The sequence below is a fragment of the Carassius auratus genome, unplaced genomic scaffold (assembly GCF_003368295.1).
Source record: "Carassius auratus strain Wakin unplaced genomic scaffold, ASM336829v1 scaf_tig00028720, whole genome shotgun sequence".
Classification (NCBI taxonomy): Eukaryota; Metazoa; Chordata; class Actinopteri; order Cypriniformes; family Cyprinidae; genus Carassius; species Carassius auratus.
In genome coordinates this window covers 51,344-70,852 of record NW_020525714.1, presented here as the reverse complement: position 1 = coordinate 70,852, position 19,509 = coordinate 51,344, and the positions used below count along the sequence as shown (strand labels likewise).

General features: G+C 35.6%; 1 protein-coding gene across 1 annotated transcript; it reads left to right on the top strand.

The window, feature by feature from the left end:
• Positions 1-8,462: 8,462 nt before the first annotated feature.
• Positions 8,463-17,588, top strand: LOC113079603 (programmed cell death protein 10-A-like). The gene is made up of 8 exons (XM_026251847.1): positions 8,463-8,598; positions 12,268-12,422; positions 13,755-13,808; positions 14,464-14,581; positions 15,151-15,277; positions 15,958-16,036; positions 16,147-16,229; positions 17,389-17,588. Exons 2-8 carry the CDS (start codon positions 12,333-12,335, stop codon positions 17,468-17,470), a joined length of 633 nt encoding a protein of 210 aa, XP_026107632.1. The 5' UTR covers positions 8,463-8,598; positions 12,268-12,332; the 3' UTR covers positions 17,471-17,588.
• Positions 17,589-19,509: the final 1,921 nt, after the last annotated feature.

Below are 19,509 nucleotides of genomic sequence, written 5' to 3'. Positions count from 1 at the left end.
AAAAAGGACGATCAGGACAGTTGACAGGCCATTGCTGCGTGTCGTCACGGAAGCTTATAATTTTCACTGTTTTTAAAGACTTGCCACTTGCCAATTTAAAAATCCAAAAAGCGTTTAAAGCAAACACAAATCTCAACTTAAAATAACTGTCATGGAAAGTATGTCGTAAAATGAGTTTATATTGGATGCATTCATTGTCTCTTAAAGTGACCGTGCCTAATTTACTGTAGCTACTAGCTTGCTGTAATGTTAATCCAATGAAAAAAATAAATAAAAAATAAAAATAAAAATGAAAGAAAGAAAGAAAGAAAGCACTAACTGTAAACATTTTTGAAATTGTATTTTTTTTTTTTTTTTATGTAAGTGAGTATAGCAAAATAAAGCGAACTGTGGCATATTATACCCATAACATTTTCATACAGTGGATTACTAGTGAAATTGATATATATATATTTGGGACCAATTATTATTCACACTTTGACCTCACCATGTTTTGCTTACGTGTTTTTCCCGGAATTGCTTATGCAACCTTTTCACACCACAAACTGAACAAAATTAATCATTGCTTGGAAATTGGTCAACAAAGTTGACCAATTTAGTTTGACCAAAGTTTAGTTTGATTGTAATCCATTACATATCTTTCTATCAAAATTATCTGATATTAGGATGATATTAAGATGAATTTGTTCTTGTAATATTTTATTACCATTTTCTTAACTATAGCAAATAAACTGTGATAATGTGAGAAATGTTGAAGGTGTCTGAATAAATTTTGGCTTGACTGTATATTTAATTTTTACAGTGAAGACTATGCAGTGCTATTTTACATTTAATTATTCGGTTTTTTTATACCTGGGACCACTTACAAACTTTGAAAAAACTTAAAACATTGTGTAAATAGCACAAACAAATAAAACAGAACAAACATACAAATTAAACACTTTCAAGCAGGGCCCACTGGTTACAACCTGCACCGGGGCCCGCTGACCCCAGCTACGGCCCGTGGATGACCACAAACTCAGCTTCAGCTGTGATTCAGATTCCAGCAAGAGGATATCAAACATGTGAGCCCATTCTAAAACACATTGCATGTGTCACAAAGACCTTGACGAATTTAAAGTCACCCATTTAGCGTTTGAAGCCCAGTTTTTATTTTTTATTTTTTTACTGCAATCAGTTTGAATTTAAAAGCTGTGTTGCTGTTTTTTTCAGCCCTAAAGGCTAGAGGTTTAAAGGCTTAAAGAACCAAACCATTGTTGGTAGCCATTGACTTTCCATAGTAATAAAATACTCTGTAAGTCAATTTCTTACAATCAACTGTTTGGTTTTGGTGACTTTTACTGAATCCATTTGTAATGAATCACCTTTATTTACAGTACATGGGGGAATTAAATTGTGTTTGTATTGTTACAGTTACTGGTGCAATTTGACATTAATAATGTATGAAATTTGAGAATAACCTGTTTTCACTCTGCATAATGCACCACATAATGGAAGTTAATAATGGATGCGCAGCCACGGCTCAATGGACCAGCATATACCTGCTCATGCAATTGAACAAACCCACATATCCACAGATATAGCTCTACCTTCATCCTCGCATAGCCACAGTCTCAGTGCTTTAGTCGTTGCCTGGCAACAGTGTTTTCCACACAAACCAAGAATGCATGGGAGAATGTGGCCTTGTGCCACTGTGATGTAGAGAGAGAGAGAGAGAGAGAGAGAGAGAGAGAGAGAGAGAGAGAGAGAGAGAGAGAGAGAGTGAACAGGTTGAGCTGAAATGTGTGTAAATGCAGTGTGGGGAACAAGAATGCACTATGTAAAAGTCTAGAACTTGATGTGTGCACAGTTTGTTTTGTGGTATTTGGTCTGCCTTTATGGGCAGTTGTGGCTTAATGGTTAGAGAGTCTGAGACTTGTAAACCAAGGTCGCGGGGTTTGAGTCTCGGTAGTCTTGGTTGTTCTAAACCTGTATGATTTTTTTCTCGTATGAATAATAATAAAAAAAAAAACCTTAGTGACAGCAGTGACATTGGACCCAACAATTGAAATGCTGCCATAAACTTTATTATTAACTCCGTGGCTGTGTTGCCGTGCAGTTGCTAGTGTGTTATGTGTGATTGGCAGGGTGTTGTTTTGTTGTTGCTAGGGTGTTATGGGTGTTCAAAAGTCCTAGGGTGATTTAAGATGGTATTTAAATCTAAAATCATCTGAAGCACTCCGGTCATCTGTTCTCATTCCTTGAGCTTTCCTGATCTCTCAGGACCTGAACACTGGATCTTGGATTGTCTTGTGTAACTGGACCTGACCCTGGTGATCGAGGTCTGGACTGAAAAACAGATGGCCGCTTGTGAGCGGTGGGGACAAGAGAAGGTACACGTGAAAACAGCACCAGCCTGCACCTGCCTGACCTTTTGCTCACCTGTGCCAAGTTCTGGACAAGGTCTGCCCGCCACCTGGGAGAAGTCAACGAGACCACCAACCACACTAATGGACCCAACCAGACAGAAATCAGCAACCAAGAAATCCTGAGCTGTCCTTTCTGGTCTGCCAGGTGAAAATAATATGCTGCAAGATACCATTAATGAGGTATAATTTATAGTATAAAAGTGAGGAATGAGTTAGCCGGCAGAGTTTAATAGTTTTGAAACTGCAAGTGTTTTTATAACCTCAATGCACTGATATCTAAAGCAAAGTCGAGTCAAGCTTCTGCTCAAGTGAAATCAAGCTTCAAAGTGCCACAAAACACTATTCCTTTCACACATGTACAGAGCAATTGCTCTAAATATGTCCTATATCCTCCCAACTGCCTTCAAAACTGTACTAACAAGCACATAGTCAAGATGTTTCTGAAACGGGGGCAGCGTAGGAGACCTTTCTAGGTCTTCCTTTTTTATGCTTTTCATTTTGAGCTGGAGCTGAAGCACAAGAGAGCAGAAGGACAAAGAACACGGCTTGCTAGACTATAGCTAGCAGCATCATGAATGTCCATGCTGGATAGCCATGCAAATAACCAATACAACTTAATGAATGCATGCCGTTTCTAGTGAAGTTGACCTAGTATGTCTTACTGGTAAATGTAGTAAGAAGCCAAGTGGAAACACCAGAGAAAAGACTGAGACTAAGACTGCATTTATTTAATCACAAATACAGTTGTTACATTGTTATGAAATATTACATTTATTTAATTATGTTATGACTGCATTATTTAATCACAAATACAGTGTTACATTGTTTATGAAATATTACAATTTAAAATAACAGTTGTCTATAATATTATATATTTAAATGTAATTAATTCCTGATGGCAAAGCAGCAGCCATTATTCCAGTCTCCAGTGTCACATGACCCTTTATATATATATATATATATATATATATATATATATATATATATATATATATATATATATATATATATATATATATTATTCATTTAATTTAAATTTCTACAATTGCAAATCCTTTCTTGACAAATTAGAGGACAATTCGTGATATTGACAAAAAACCTGAGAAGCATTACATTTGCTCTTCATTTAATCGCACTGCTTGGTACAAGAAACAACTAAGGCATTTCAGAGATCTCCGTTTTCCTTTTTCTTTTCTTAGTTTTACATTTTTCATCTTTAATAAGGGAGGCAATTCCAAAGCAAACAAACATGGTTTTCCATCAAGTTCGGAACGGAGCTCTTATTTCCCAAAGATGATCGTTCATTCATACAGACGGATCTGTCATCATCAGAGCGAGAAACACAGTTGGTGGCACCAGAACACTCGATCTACATCCATCAGCCTCCTTTATCCTGACAGGATGGCCCAGATAGAGCAGAGCATGCTGGGGAACTGCCATCGCTCTCCCATCCTGGCTCCAGAAGCCTCCAGAGGACAGACCCAGTGGTGCAGTGCTATTTCGATGGGGACACGGAGAAACAGGACGCTGCGGAGCAGGATTTGACTGCAGGTGAAATGTCATGTACATTGCGGGATTGGAACGAGACCAAATATTCAGATGTAAAGCTGCAGATGAGAAGACACTAGTTGAGGAGTTTAAGAGCCATGCAGCGACACCGCAGAGGTGTGAGAGATCCACTGGAGACCAGAGAAGAGCAAGACATGGGCCAGCTTTAATTAAACTCTATTAAAGCAATCAACACCCACAGGAACCAAACCACTGTAATCACTCTGATCTTCATCCTCAGGTAGAGAAATAGATGCAGGAAACTGAGCTAAACGGGCATATGAAGTCTTCAAACTGGTTTTACTGCCTTCAAGTGCACTAGGGAAATTATATCATTTATCAGTAGAACTGTATAACTGTCATTCATTTCTGTTTTTTAGAAGCTTTTTGAAAAAGTCTGACCACTAAAATGAGCACTTAATGTAGTGGCATTTCTATTATCCAAACATTTAAGTTCTTACAAAATTGTTAATGAGCCCATTAAGCATGCAGAATCATTGAACTCAATTCTTTATGGTTTCCATCTCAGTCTGCTGGGAAAAGTTCCCAGAACCAAAGAGATCCAGATTGTATGGGTTTACAGTAGGCAAGCTCTCATCCTGCCAGCGGTCCTGTATCACTCAGGTCAACACATGACAGCAGGCGTCTATCATTAGAGGGTTAGCATCTGCCTCGTCCTCCTGACAGCGTTGTGGCAGAGGTTCAGCGTAAGAGGCTTTAACCGCAGTATGTGTGTGATATGATCTCCTTCGATCTCCACTGTCACAGCTGTCCAACAGCACTGCCCAATAAACAAAACCGGGCCAAAAATCACTGCCACCATAGAGAGCACCAGACTGATGCACGTCGCATCCTCAGTTGCTTTTCAGCAAAAATCAAGCATTTCGCTCGCATAGCATACTACAATTTATAATGACAACATAGTGATAAAAAAGCATTATAATAGTTGTTATAATAGCTATAACCCACATCTTGACCAAATAATACCTGTTTTTTAATGTATATATTTTTGGTTCCACGGAAGAGGGGTCTCTGGAATGGGAAAACAGAATGATCATTTTCAAGTGAACGGATTCTTTGAAACAGCAGGTTATCGGAGTTTGGCTCTATGTCCTCCAGCAACACAAGTTCAACAGCAGAGTCACTTCCTCCATGTGCTGACGAGAGAAGACGTGACTCAGAAATGCAGACGCCCTTCAACAAACCCTCACGGACTGCTCAGACGCTTCAGATCTCCACATCAACTCAGGAAATGCTTATCAGCAGCAGAGACAGCAATAATCAGCAATGCTCCTATTGATGCATCGAAAAGTCCTACAATTTAAACTGCTAAATAAAAAAAAATATTTTAAATATTCAAGCTTCACTTGAGCTTACTAATAAAAATAGTAAAATAATAAATCAGATATTTAAGTAATTATCAAATAGAAATGTTAAAAATATATATCTAAAAAAGAACATTAATAGAAATATGAAACTACTTAAAGTCCTAAAATAATCTAATAATGATAATGCAAATATATCAAGTATTTAAATATAAATAACATATTAAATAACAAGCATACCATTGCTTACTAAATATTAAAATAGTATGGGTTCACATCAGCTTATTATTAAAAACAATTAAGAAAAACAAATACAAAAAAAACCCCAAATATAACAATTAACTATAACCATGTTTTTTAAAAAAAAGGTTAATTTTGTTAATTTTGACTGCGCTTAATTGCACATAAGACTATGATACAATTGCATGCCAATTTTAAAAACCTAAGCAAAGGTTATCAGATAAATTAGTCTCAGCATATATTAATGTTTAATAGCAATTTATTCTTAAATTAATAAATTATATTCAAGGAAAACAGCCTTAATTTTATACACAAAAATCATATGTTATGAATCATATGTGATCTTCCACAATTCATCCACACCATGGAGTGTGGATTTTGTCTTTTCTAATTTAGCTTCCTGTGAATCTCCTTAGTATTCCTTACTATTTAGTATTGCACAAATCTAATGGATTATTACTGATGGAATCTTCTCAGAAGCAGAGAAATGATTGGTCCATGTTGGTCTGCTTTCTGCTGTAGGGCACGTTTAGCAGATGCACTTCACAGGCTTGACACATAACTGAACAGAGATCAATAACTGGAGCTTTGCATATGTTAAGAAAGGCAATCACAGATGCCTCAAGGAACATGTTCAGAGAGCAACAGTGAAGTTCAGTATATTCTGCACACACTTAGTGACACAGCCTTTGAGAGAACGCAGATGTTTTTAAAACTCTTTATGCCATCTGTGCTGTCCTTAGGCCAAGAGACGAGTGTTAGCGAGAAGACACAATCCCTGGGTTTCTGTCGGCCTCGCCAATGATGAAATCTGACAATGAGCCAACTCATTTAATATCCAAAAATCACATACTACTCCAGTGTTCAGTGAAAACATCAGCCAAAACATAAATCAAATGAATTTAAAACTAATTAAAAAATAAGTCTAAATGAAAAAGAAAATTTAATGAAAAGAAAATTTAAAATTTGGACACAAAAAACTACTATACCTATTTATTAAAAAAAAAAAAAAAAAAGTGTCATCCACCATGCAAAATTAAATATAAAATAAAAATGAAAAAAAAAAAAACTTTGTGAAATATAATGTGAATACTTGTTTGTGAAAGTAACAGCAAAAAATTTTAAATATTATTTATTTTATTCAAAAATCACATACTAATCCAACAGCAAAACATCAGCCAAAGCATTGATCAAATAAATTTGTTTGGACACAAAAACCTATTTCAACTATTTTAAACATATTTTATCATCCACCATGCAAAATAAAACACAATAACATAAAATAATAAAATAAAATAGCTAACCAACGTTCTTCAGTGTTATTTTTTTTGCAGGTAGATTTACAATCCTTTGGCTTATGGACTTTTTTTAACCATTATTATGACCAATATTAACCGATGCTTGTGTTATTCTCATCATTTTTTAGAAAATCTTGTGCAATATTTCATATCTTGTGTTGCTAACAGTGTCAGTACATTTGAGAAAGCACTTGAACTGTCACTGTTATTCATTCTTTTAAATAAATGGCTCATGCACGCCTGCAAACCAGCAATCAATCTGGGAATCAATATCCACTGATTGGATGTGACCACCAAGGAGTTCACATGTATGTGTGTGTGTGTGTGTGTGTTTCCATTCCATTTCCATGGAATTCCATTCCAACTACTTTGCACCTTTATGCAGCTTGTTTTTTCACCGTTGTTGCTTTCTTAGTTTTCTCTCTTTCCTAATCCTTCTCCTATCGATCCCTTGCTTTCATTGCCTCCCGACTCAAACCGATTGCACTTTAACACCTCATTTTCCCTCCCCTCTACTTAGTGGCCTCCTCTCTCTTTCTGTCTCTCATATAGTCCAGATTACACATACTCTCCAACACACCTGATCTCCATGTGAATGCGTCCCGCAGAACAAACCAGCTTTTTCACACCAGCAGTAGTGAGGGGGGCACCTTCTCCGTTCTGCTCTCCCTGCGTGTCTCATTTACAGAAACATGAAATAGGATTTTCTTGCAGGAGGTGATTTACGCATCCCTTCCCCCATGCCCAGATGTGGGCATGCCTGTGCTATCCATATTCAATACAAACATTTTAATGATTAAATCCAGGGTTTAAACATAGAAAATGAAGATAAAGCCAAGAATATGATGATATTTCCTTCAGCAAGGATTATGATGGTTCATTTTGATGTTTTTGGTTATTTCTACAAAATTAAATTGTTTTGTGCAGAATGTATCTGAATTACATCCAAAACTGCAAATGCCAAAATGAAATGTTATGAATGTAAAATTTCAGGAAGGTTAAATGGATAATGTACAGACCCATCACTTGTTAAGGAAATTCACATCTGCACACCCTCTCTTGTAGAAAATAAGCCCATCATACCAAATACAACGCACTAATGAATTATAAAACTTGAAGGATACGTTTTGGATAGATGTCATTTGGATTACATGAATAGACGATGCGTGGATAGCTCTTACCTTGAGATGTCAGAGAGATGCTGATGCTCCGGTCTGCTGATGTTAAATCTGCTAGTCTCTGCTTCTTCACACACCTTTATTGTAAGAAGCAGTCCAGCCCCTTTTCTCTTTTGATTGGTCAGGCGTAACGTTCGCTTTAAATTGGGAGTCATTTTGACAGACTTTTTGTCTTTTATTTGTTACCTTAAGCGTGCTATCTTTGTATTTTGCATTAAATGTAACAACTAATTAAATAAATAAATATTAACCATATAAATATAAATGCTGCGATATGTCGAAACAGACGCCAGTCTTTTGACTGTGAGGTTTTAAAATAGCGGTTATGGGAGTTGTAGTTTTTAGTCAAGCCTCTGGGTGTAGCATTTCATCGTTTGAGGTCTTCTAAATTGACTACAGAACGTCACACCTCGCGTCGTTCTATCCCCTGGCTGTTTGCTGATTGGCTCTCGCCGACACGTAGCCCCGCCCCTCGTTCTTTAGATTGGTCACGCAGAAAACTTCCGTCTTTGGCGAGCGATTCCACACAGAAAGGAAAATATTCAAAAGAGTTACCGAGCTAATCAGGAGTCAAATAAACATCACTACGAGCTTCACGCAGGTAGGAGAGGCTGAAAACACATTTTGTAATTTCAACCTGTTATTAACGGTGTTCATTTCGCTGCAATTTCTATGAAAAAAAATTTAGTTGGCAGTTAACGTTACCTAACGTTAGCTAGCAGGGACTTTAGCAATCCAGCTAATCAGACCCTCACAACAGATCAGAAACTAAGAAAAGTAATAATGTTTAAATTTGATTGATTATATGTTTTGTCCAATGCCAGGTAGCCCATCTCAGATCAGTATTTTCCAGGCTTCAAACTGTAATGTGGAGTAAATCCGGTTTAAAGACCGCAAAAGTTAGGCCTGCTGAAGACGAGATGTAATTAAACAACAATCAGGTTTAGAATGACAAAATTTACCACGAAATAGCCTTTGATCTTATACCAATCAGTAATCAGAATCAGATTACATAGCTGTTATATCATTACAAATGTTGAAGTATTGAAATCCTAGATCTATTTCAGATCGGATATGAGAATTAGGCAGTTGTTACAGTGTTTCACACAACTGCAGTTTTGATAAATATGATGACGTCACATTTGGGTGTTAACCACTGATCTATATGTGTGTGTGTGTGTGTGTGTGTGTGTGTGTGTGTGTGTTTGTGTGTATATTATATATTATACATCAGTGGTGTTAACCTGAAACATCTCGATAGCTTGAATCAGTCTGGCAAATGCTTACGGCGTTGGATTGATAAATGGATTTATTTTAGAGTTTTGTAGGTAAGCTGTCACCGAGTTTGTGTTTCTGTCGATGATCAGATCTTTCTTATAAATGGAATTGAGACTAGTTTTTAGAGAGCTCAGTGTCACTGTTTGGATGTCCCTCAGAATTGTTATCCACTTATATAAGAGGCAGAAAAAGATCAAAGTAAGAAGATTCGTTTATATTGTGTGAGAAAAAATGGCTAGACTGATGGAAAATGTTGTTTGGAAAATGAAAGGAGACCTGAGTTGCCTGGAGAAGATGTATACGGTATAATATAGAAACATTTTCATGGCTTTTGTAGTTATTAACTCATTTCTAATTAGTGATTATTGATCTTCTAAAATGTGTGTGTGTATAAAGATAGATAGATTTATATTATTAGATAGACATTATTATTATTATTGCAACATTTATTTATAATCTTGAATGGAATAAATGTTTGTTTTAAATCACATTAGAAGACATTCTCAAAGATTTTAATGGTGTGGAAAATTATGTTATATGACTACTTGAAAAATTTAATTGATTCATAACTATTATATGTATAAGCCAGCTATATGATTCTATGATTTGAGCCAGCTGTTCGACATCAGATTGAGAAACCATTGTATTCTGACTTTTTCTTTAAATCATATTTATTTATGAAAGGTGATTTTAGTGGATTTTTTTTTTCATCTTTTGAGTAAAGTGGCAGTTCTTATATATAAAAATAATATTGAAATTATTACTATTCACTCAACATTCACTAACAGAAATGCAACAGTGTAATCAACTAAATCAAAAATAATATTATCATGCATAGCTGCTTAATTTAATAATGCTGTTGTTTATTAAGTGGCAGAATTTTTCCTTACTTGACAGTGAATATGTTGACTAACTTTCTTTGGCTTAATTAATCTTTTATGCATTTATATGGTGACAATGTAGTATAGGTGGATATAATTCAGGATTCACCTGCGTTAGGGCGTTTCAGTGCCAAGGTCAGACTCTGACTAGAGACTCTATAGGAATCAGGTGTTGGTTGGCCTTTGTCAGGAGGAAAAAGGTGCGCTATTATAATGCATGTGTAACCTGGCAACCATGTTTTATAAGAGGAGTGCTGGTATTTCCAACCATAGTCCTGCTCTATGTGATGACATCACAGCGATCCCAGATAAGGCGCTTCCCAGCGCGGGGCCAAAGGCCTTCTGATCAGCTGGGAATGACTCGGCCTCCTGTCAGTTAGTCTCAATCAACAGCATTGAGATAAGCGTGCCTCACTTTCAGTGGTTTGTAATGTTCCCTGTAGCTTGAGAGGAACCGTGACCTTATAACAACAAGCGCTATTGTTTCACACGTGTTGGGTGAAGGAATAAACACGTTGGCATGTTGTTGTGGATGTTGAGAAAAATAAGGTGACTTGAGGCCTGTTCACACCAACATCCATACTTCAGTTATAATGATAATCAAATTGAGGAACAATATTGTTGGAATCATTTAAAAAATAGATTTTTTTTTTTTCAGCTGATGACAAAAACAATGACAGCCAATCAGAATCAACTCAAGCATTTAAAGAGGCAGGAGACATAACTACAGCTCATGCTTATAATAAACAAAAAATCCTATAATGTTGTAAAGAAAATGCTCTACTGTACTATTTAATATTATAAATAAATATTTTTCATATAAAATAAATATTTGCCAAAATATTTTTGAATCTAAAATCGATTATGTTCCAAATTTGAAGTTGTTATTACAAAAATTGAGTTTTTTTACTATTTTGTATTTTTTTTTTTCTGTCACGGTATTACTTCTAGCACAAAATATCTACCAAATATGGAACTTTGAGAATTCTCGAAAATGTTTTGTCAAGATCAGATAAAAAGTTTTGATGATAAAATATTGCAGTTTTTTACGTTTTTAAAATTTTGCAATCTGACTCTTAACATCGCCCACCGGGGGAGGAGAATAAGCCCACACCATAACTACAATGGTAACGACTGATATTGTTGGATCCATTTTCAGAATGATTTTATTCTAGCTGAAGAACGTTTAAAAACATTGACAACCAATCAGGATCCACTCGAGAATTTAGACGATAAAACTGCAGCATGTACTTATAATAAACAGAAGATTCTCATACGTTAGTGTGGACACTAAACTCTGTGTGAATGAGTTTTTATTTGCTGTAGACATGTGACTGTGTCAAATTTTCATGTTGCGATTAAATGCTAATGCTTTTATCACGGTATATGGTATTATAAGTGTTGACATCAGGTTTAATAACTTTTTTTCTGATAACAGAAACAAACGGAACATTTAAAAACAATAAAGCAATACACACAGAAATGTATAAAGTAAATAATTTCACAAAGATTAAACTGCAAAAGAATTATAAAGACCAATAGTAAAATCTAATTAGTTAATCTTATTTAATGCACTAACATTAACAATGAGCAATAGCTACATTTGCTACAGAAGTTAATTAAATTTATTTGTGGTTAATCTTTGTTAAAAAAATACAGCTGCTAGTTCTTGTTAGCTCGAATTCGTTAAATAGCACAGTAGCAACTATTGATTTTAGCAACGTGTTATTAAATATTAAAATTAACTAAGATTAATGAATGTTTAGCATAATTTTTCATTGGCAGTTTATGTTTTACTAATAAATTAACTAATGGGGCCTTAATGTATAAAGTATCAAAACATCATTATTGTCCTTGGTCTGTACAACATGATAGGGGTAATTAAAAATCTTTCTAAATGCATGTCTTGGAAACAGCCTTGATTTTTCTTTCACTGGCCACATCTCTCATTCCTTTAATTTTAAGGGGCGTAAATCTCAATGAAAACTTGTTCTTTTCCCACAGCTATCACCTCTACCTTTTGAACACAGTTTGAAAATGTTGTTTCCTTAACAGTAAAATTAATTCCCGCTACCCTTTTATAATCACTTCCTCATTGGGTTTTCTTTCAGCGATTGTCTGGGAGCCCCCAGGAGTGAATGACGCTCCCCCCATCCCTTCCCACGCCCTGACGAGGATGACAATGGAAGAGATGAAGAATGAAGCGGACGCGACCTCGATGGTATCCATGACGCTGTATGCTGTGATGTACCCTGTCTTCAATGAGGTACGGTGGTTAGTCCCCGGTAGGAGAGAGTTCAGTGATGGTTGAGTTGACACAAACTGAAGCTCAGATGCAAATGATGCACACCCTCGTGCTCAGGACGGACTACACACGGTCACACTGCTCTCTTTCTGTCCTGAGAACACTAGGTCTGGATGCTTTCACATTATTTGAACAGACTGAACGATAAGAAGATAAATGAAGTTATCATTAATGTTTTTAAGATAAATATGAAATGTCCTTTTCATTTTTACAACCCATTGAAGAACTAACTTAAGATGAGAACGTTTAATTCAGTTGATTTTTTTTAATTAAGCTTCCCAATGATATGAGGACTGCATCAGCATTGGAATGTGAATAACTAAAACAAAGAACTTTGCTAAGTTGGACTTGTAAAAATGAAAATAATAATAATTTATTTCAGCAGTTAGTTTCTTTGGTACAATTCTTTCAATTTATTGAGAAGTTAGAAAAAGAAATACATTTGTGTGACATTGTCTTTTTTTTTGTAGCTAAATAATTGCTTTAAGTTAAATATTAAATATTACATTTGGCTGTTTTCAATGTCTTTCAATATAAAATACACCGTTTAAATTTATTAGTTGTAATGTGTGTAAATTTAGAATAAAATTCAACTGACTGCCTGCAAAATGTACGTATTTCAATGTATTTATCTGCTTTGTTTTTAACTTTAATAACATTTTGTAGTATCACTTTTATCTTTTAGGTTTAAACTGTGTATTATTTTGTGTCCAAGTTCTAAGAAAAGCACATTTTATATTTTAAATATTTTAGTTTCTAGATTGTAACACAAGCTTCCAAAAATTTAGGGTTGGTAAGATTTTTAAAATGTTTTTTTTTTTTCAAGGAGTCTTTTAAGCTGAACAAGCCTGCATTTCTTTGATAAAAAAATACAGTGAAACTGTAATATTGAGAAATATTCTTAAAAAAAAACAAAAAAAAAACATTATAAATGTAATTTATTCCTGTGATCAAAGCTGTATTTTCAGCATCATTACTCCAGTCTTCAGTGTCACATGATCTTCAGAAATCATTCTAATATGCTGATTTGCTGCTCAAGAAACATTTTATTTTAAAATAGAAATCTATTTAACATTATAATCTTCATTCGTATGTGCACAGTTAACACACAGCCTTCATGTACTTCTGTGGATCGATTAGTTTCTGTTTAATTAGAGGTAAAATCTACACCTTCAGCCAACTATATTCCATTTGAATGTGGTGATAATGACTGTGTGTTATGTGTGCGACACTGAAACCAATCAGCCTTCTTCATCTTGCAGTAAATTCAAAAGTCTTTTGTGTGTCTTACAGCTGGAGAGAGTAAACCTGTCTGCTGCACAGACTCTGAGAGCAGCTTTCATAAAGGTGAGGAAATAAGACACTATTCAGTTATTAGCATTTCTTCTACTTAATTTGTATTTTATTTGTATTATTGTGTCAGAAAATCTGAAGAATTTAATCTACATCAAATAGAAATCAAACCGGATCCCATTTATTTGTTCCTGGATTAATCAGTTATCAGCATGTTATTTTTTCATAATGTAGTAACTGCTCCACCTCTAAAACGACTTTCCTTTTCTGCTGATGTCATCAGGGCCAGAAAATAATGCTAGTCAGAAGTCAAGTAGCTATATAAGGAGTAGTTTCTATTTTCCTTGCTCTCTTGGAAGAGCAACTTTGCCTATTCAGCACCTTTGCCTATCCCAATGCATCTGATCATAGCAGAGGTCCTAACATTTTCATTATAAGGACCAGAGAAAGTTAGTCACGAGGAACAGTTCTTGTCTAGAAGACAAATCATGAAAGCACTTTGTGGTTTTTATTTTTCTTTGCCTAATAGAAGATCGATTGAAAGTCAATATTTAATCAAATGAAATGATGTCTTAAGTTTGAAGAGATGAAAAGTTTGATATATGGATTCATAATTCAGCTGGTGTCAAATCTTTATAAGACTGATTTGCTGCTTGCTTTGTTTGTGGTTGCGCTGGACTGACTCGTGCTCGGGGTTTGTTCATGTCAGGCAGAAAAGGAGAACCCGGGACTGACTCAGGATATCATCATGAAAATTCTGGAGAAGAAGAACGTGGAGATCAACTTCACCGAGTCTTTATTACGAATGGCTGCCGACGATGTTGAGGGTGTGTATGATGTTGCACATTTTCGAAGAGGAGAATACTGTCTGTATGGTTTGCAATGCAAAGTGTAGTTAACGTTGCGGCCTCGTGCCTCTAGGGGGCGCTGTTTCCTCATGAATTAAACCCCAGGAATGACTGCAATCTATTTTCCCTCATAATTTGATCTTGTGCAAGTGTTTTTGACATTTATACTGCTAATGAATGCGCAGACACGCACCGGGTTTCCAGATAAATGCTCACTTGTGTTGATTTGAAATGTAAAGAATAATAAATGTACTTCCTAATTTAATCCAAGCCAATTTTAAAATCCTCGTTTTGATCTTCCTGCTGTAATCTATCCTTGTAAACGCTGTGTTTGTGAGGTGCCTGACTGTGTTACCGTACTTTACAGGATAATCTAGAATTGTTCAGGGGAACGCATTCGAGTTTCTCTGATGGCTGTCAAAAACCAGTGAAAGTAGTTAAAAGTTCCATTATGTCTTTAAGTGTAGCGCATGTTAATGGTAGGCTATTAGAGGCAAGTGTTTCTGTGGTGACTGAGTGTTTCCTGTGGGCGTGTTCTTTGTGTGCAGAGTACAAGATTGACAGGCCTGAGCGGGAGTTCCAGGACCTGAATGAAAGAGCTCGCGCTCTGAAACAGATCCTCAGCAAAATCCCTGACGAGATCAACGACCGAGTCCGTTTCCTGCAGACAATCAAGTAAGAGCGTTTTTAGGCCCAAAAATACTCACAAAAAGTTTCACTTACCTTTGTTTTTTATCCCTTTGCATCATGGTTTGTCTTTCATTACATCAGTTTTGGCGTGTGCATGTGCCCTGACAGAGTTTCTTTAATATTTGAAGTCAATATTTGACAACTGGTTCATATTTTACCCAAAATCCAAAAGAAAAAATATGAAGGGAAGCCTTTTTTTACATTTTTTTTTATGAAGAGTAATAGGATTTAGATTTCTTTTCCCTTCTTTCTTATACCTTTTGGGGTGAAATTTAATTTTTGACAGTTCTAAAATTGTCATAAATTGTAATAATGACTTTTCAAAAACTCCCGTGTGTGTCTAAGTATGAAGCGAGGATCAATGTTGAGCGTGTGAACATAACAGCCAATCAGAGGTGTTTAAAAATCCTCTCAAAAATGCTCAGAATACTAGCAGAAATCCTGGCATTTTCATATTTTTTACATTTCCCTACCGACATCTGTACTTTCGACAATCCTAGTTGTGTGTAAAAAAAAAAAAAAACAGGAAAAGTTAATATTAACATTAAAATCTTGTGTATTCATCTCTATTCCTTTTCCCTGATCAAGGTCATAAATATTGCTGATAAAAAGCAAAAAACGTCACCTGATTGAGACATTCATACAGTATGTCTGATTTTTCACAGAGATATAGCCAGTGCCATAAAAGAACTACTGGACACAGTGAACAACGTCTTTAAGAAATACCAGTATCAGAACAGAAGGGTAAGTGACCCACACACACACACACACACACACACACACACACACACACGCTGTCATTATGAGATGGATGCAGTCTGTATACTGTATAACATCATCTTTGTGTTTTCCAGGCACTTGAGCATCAGAAGAAAGAGTTTGTCAAACACTCCAAAAGCTTCAGTGACACTCTGAAAACATACTTCAAAGACGGAAAGTATGGACGCTTTTAAGAATTACCTCATTATCTTCACCTGTTTTGCTTTTTTTCTTTGCAAAAAAAGTTCTTTCATATTTGAAACGGCAAGTTCTTGGTAGTATGTCAACACAACAGAAACATTCAAATTACATTAAATAACAAATCCATAGGCGAGGCTTCAGATAAGCAGTGTTGTGGTTTTAATGATTTGTTATGAACTAAATAACATAATAATGTTTGATTAATTTTAATCATTTTTTGTAAAAAAAAAAGAAAAAAAAAAGAATTATTGAGAACCAGCTTCAACATAATTCATTATTTTGTTGCTTTTTACATTATTTTCAATAAAGCATGGAGAAATGTGGCATATTAAAGTTAAAACTATAACTTAAGTACCTTGTGGATGTGTGTGTGTTAGATAACATAAATAATAGAATAAAAAAATTTGGGCTCTATAAGATTTTTGAAAAAGGGTGCATTTATTTGATCAAACATGCAATAGGACAGTAATAATGTAAAATGTTATTTGAATTTAAAAAACTTGTTTTTCATTTAAATGTATTTAAAAATGTAATTTATTCGCGTGATGCAAAGCTGAATTTTCATCAACATTACTGCAGTCTTCAGTGTCACGATCATTTAGAAATCATTCTAATATACTGATTCGCTGCTCAGGAAACATTTATAATTATTATCAGTATTAAAAACAATTTTGTGATAAATAGAGATTTCAAAGGAACAGCATTTCTAAAAGAGAACATCTGTAACATGACTGCCATTAGTGACGCTTTTGATCAATTCAATACATCTTTGCACACACACACAAAAAATCTTACTGACAAAGTTTTGAACAGCAGTGTATATTATTATCACTGCATGACTTTGGAAGTTATCTTTTATATTATAATAAGAGCAGAGGAGAAAATGGTTTGTTTGGAGAATGGAGGTAATGGTTTTTGAACTCGTAATATGTGAACTTTTGGAAAATGGGCGTTTCACCCACACACAGCACTTTTTGGTATTTTAAAGCTCATTTTGAATGAAGTGTTAACCTAAACCAGGTCTTTGCCTGAAAAAAGCCCTGGAATTTCACTGCATAGCATTTGTGTTTTCATATACATCATTAGTTTGTTTTCAGATTTAATTTGTGTTTCTTCCCTCTACGTCTTTGTTCCAGGGCAATAAACGTGTTTACCAGTGCCAACCGGCTCATCCACCAAACCAACTTGATACTGCAGACCTTCAAAACTGTTGCGTAGGAGTCATATAAATGTTTTTTTTAATATAACCTTTATATGAACAATGTAAAAAAAAAAAACACAAAAAAATCCTCTGGACTGTAATTTATGATTCTTGTCTCCTGGCGGTAACACATATGACAAGATGGCTTCTCTTATGTTTCTAACCCCATCTAAATCTAATCTTCATGAGCTGGAGTGACCTCCCAGAGTTTCTCATATCTGAGCTTTAAAGTCACGCTATTGCTGTGGAGGCGCTCTCGCTTGCTTTCTCCTCCTGTCTCGCTTCCGACGTGTTTCGTTCTGTCTGGTCAGTCCAAAAGAAAGCCAAATGCCTGGGGGCCTTAACGGGACGGGACACGGGGCGTCCAGACGTGCTTGTAAATGCTGGGGTTTAGCTGTCTCCTCTGATGCTTTGAACTTGAATGAAAGATGTATATTTAATAGATATTTGGTAACAGAATTGTTCAAATAAACACAGCACATGTCAAACTCAAGATTTTGGTTTTTTTTATTTATTTTATTTTTTCGGCCTCATTTCAGCCTGAAGATATGCTAAGGTAGGCATCACTATTACTATATCTCACACTTTTGAGTCAAAACCCTTAACCTCAAGTGTTAAGCTTTGGTTGAACATGGGGCATAATTGATAATTCGGTCATGCTAATAAAAACATAGACTGACTTTGTAGAAGGGACATGAGCGTGCACAAATATAAGTAGTTTTTTTCTTGTTTTGTCTTTTACTGAATTGAAACTTGAATCCATTTAAGAGTTTTTTTTCTAAAACAAACTTTAAAAGCCTTATATAAGTTTTTAAATAGCTGTTTTATAATATTTTAACTTAAAAAATTGTGCAAAAAAATTGCTAATTTTGCACAAGTTGTCACTGTACTTGTCACATTGCATTTTTCGGATTGTCTTTTCTGCTATGAATTTAACATCTGCAGTGTCTGTAATGTCCTGCAATTCTGCTTGAATATTAAATCATAAGATTTATTTTATACGAGAAAAAAACAATTAATTTTAGGATTAAATCTATCATGTCTGGACTGAGGATTCTTGAGGCCTGTTCACACCAAGCTCAATAACTATAAAGATAACGATAAAGATCTAGTTCTATAAATCGTTCTTAATATTAAAGAATAGCAGAGCCCACACCACGACTAAGAATAAAGGCACAGTGGTGTGACATACAGCCAAGTATGGTGACCCATACTCCGAATTCCTGCTCTGCATTTAACCCAGCCGAAGTGCACACATACACACACTTTGAACACACACACAAACCGTGAAGACACACAGAGCAGTGGGCAGCCATTTATGCAGCGGCACCCGGGGAGCAGTTGGGGGTTCAGTGCCTTGCTCAAGGGCACCTAAGTCGTGGTATTGCCAGCCCTAGACTTGAACCCACTTGATCACTTTAAGAACTATTATTTTTTTCCATCTGATGAACTATAAAAAAAATATTGACAGCCAATCAAAATCCATCCTGCTGTAACAAAGAAAGAGAATTTAAAGCATCAGACGCGCATGTGCTTAAAAAACCGGACGATATCGTTCTCTGGTGTGGACGCTTATATCCTAATCTTTCTAGTTCGTTATCCTGCTTGGTGTGAACGGGTCTTTAGACGATGTGTTGTCTGATCTAATTTAAAGTTGAACAAGATCCAAGCTTCACTTCACCACTTAAGGGTTTTTGAAACAGTGCTGTGTAACTGTAAAATGCTTTTCAGCGTCAGTGTGTCTCCAGCATCAGTGTGAACGGAGGAACACACAGTCCTCTCTCACATCCTGGTTGCTATGAGACATACCTGAGACAGAGTACTGGTAGAGAAAGGGTCAAACGTGTGGGCTTTGAGATTACTCACAGTTCCTTCTTAATTTCTGGACTTACTCCTGCTCATGCCTCGCTTACGGTTTCCTTCTGACGGAAGTGCTCTTATTACTCCAGCTGCTTGAACTTGAGGTCCACAAAGTTTCGGAGACACTGGATAATAAGTGGTTAGTTTTAGGCTAGTTTAGTATTTTGTTTTTAGTCTATAGGTAAAGGTTTTGCAA

Bases quoted from the DNA above. Each gene is read 5' to 3' on its own strand.
- LOC113079603 (XM_026251847.1), top strand. From the start codon at position 12,333: ATGACAATGGAAGAGATGAAGAATGAAGCGGACGCGACCTCGATGGTA. The intron at 13,809-14,463 runs GTGAGGAAATAA...TGTTCATGTCAG, and splicing joins TGAGAGCAGCTTTCATAAAG to GCAGAAAAGGAGAACCCGGG. The intron at 16,037-16,146 runs GTAAGTGACCCA...TGTGTTTTCCAG, and splicing joins ACCAGTATCAGAACAGAAGG to GCACTTGAGCATCAGAAGAA.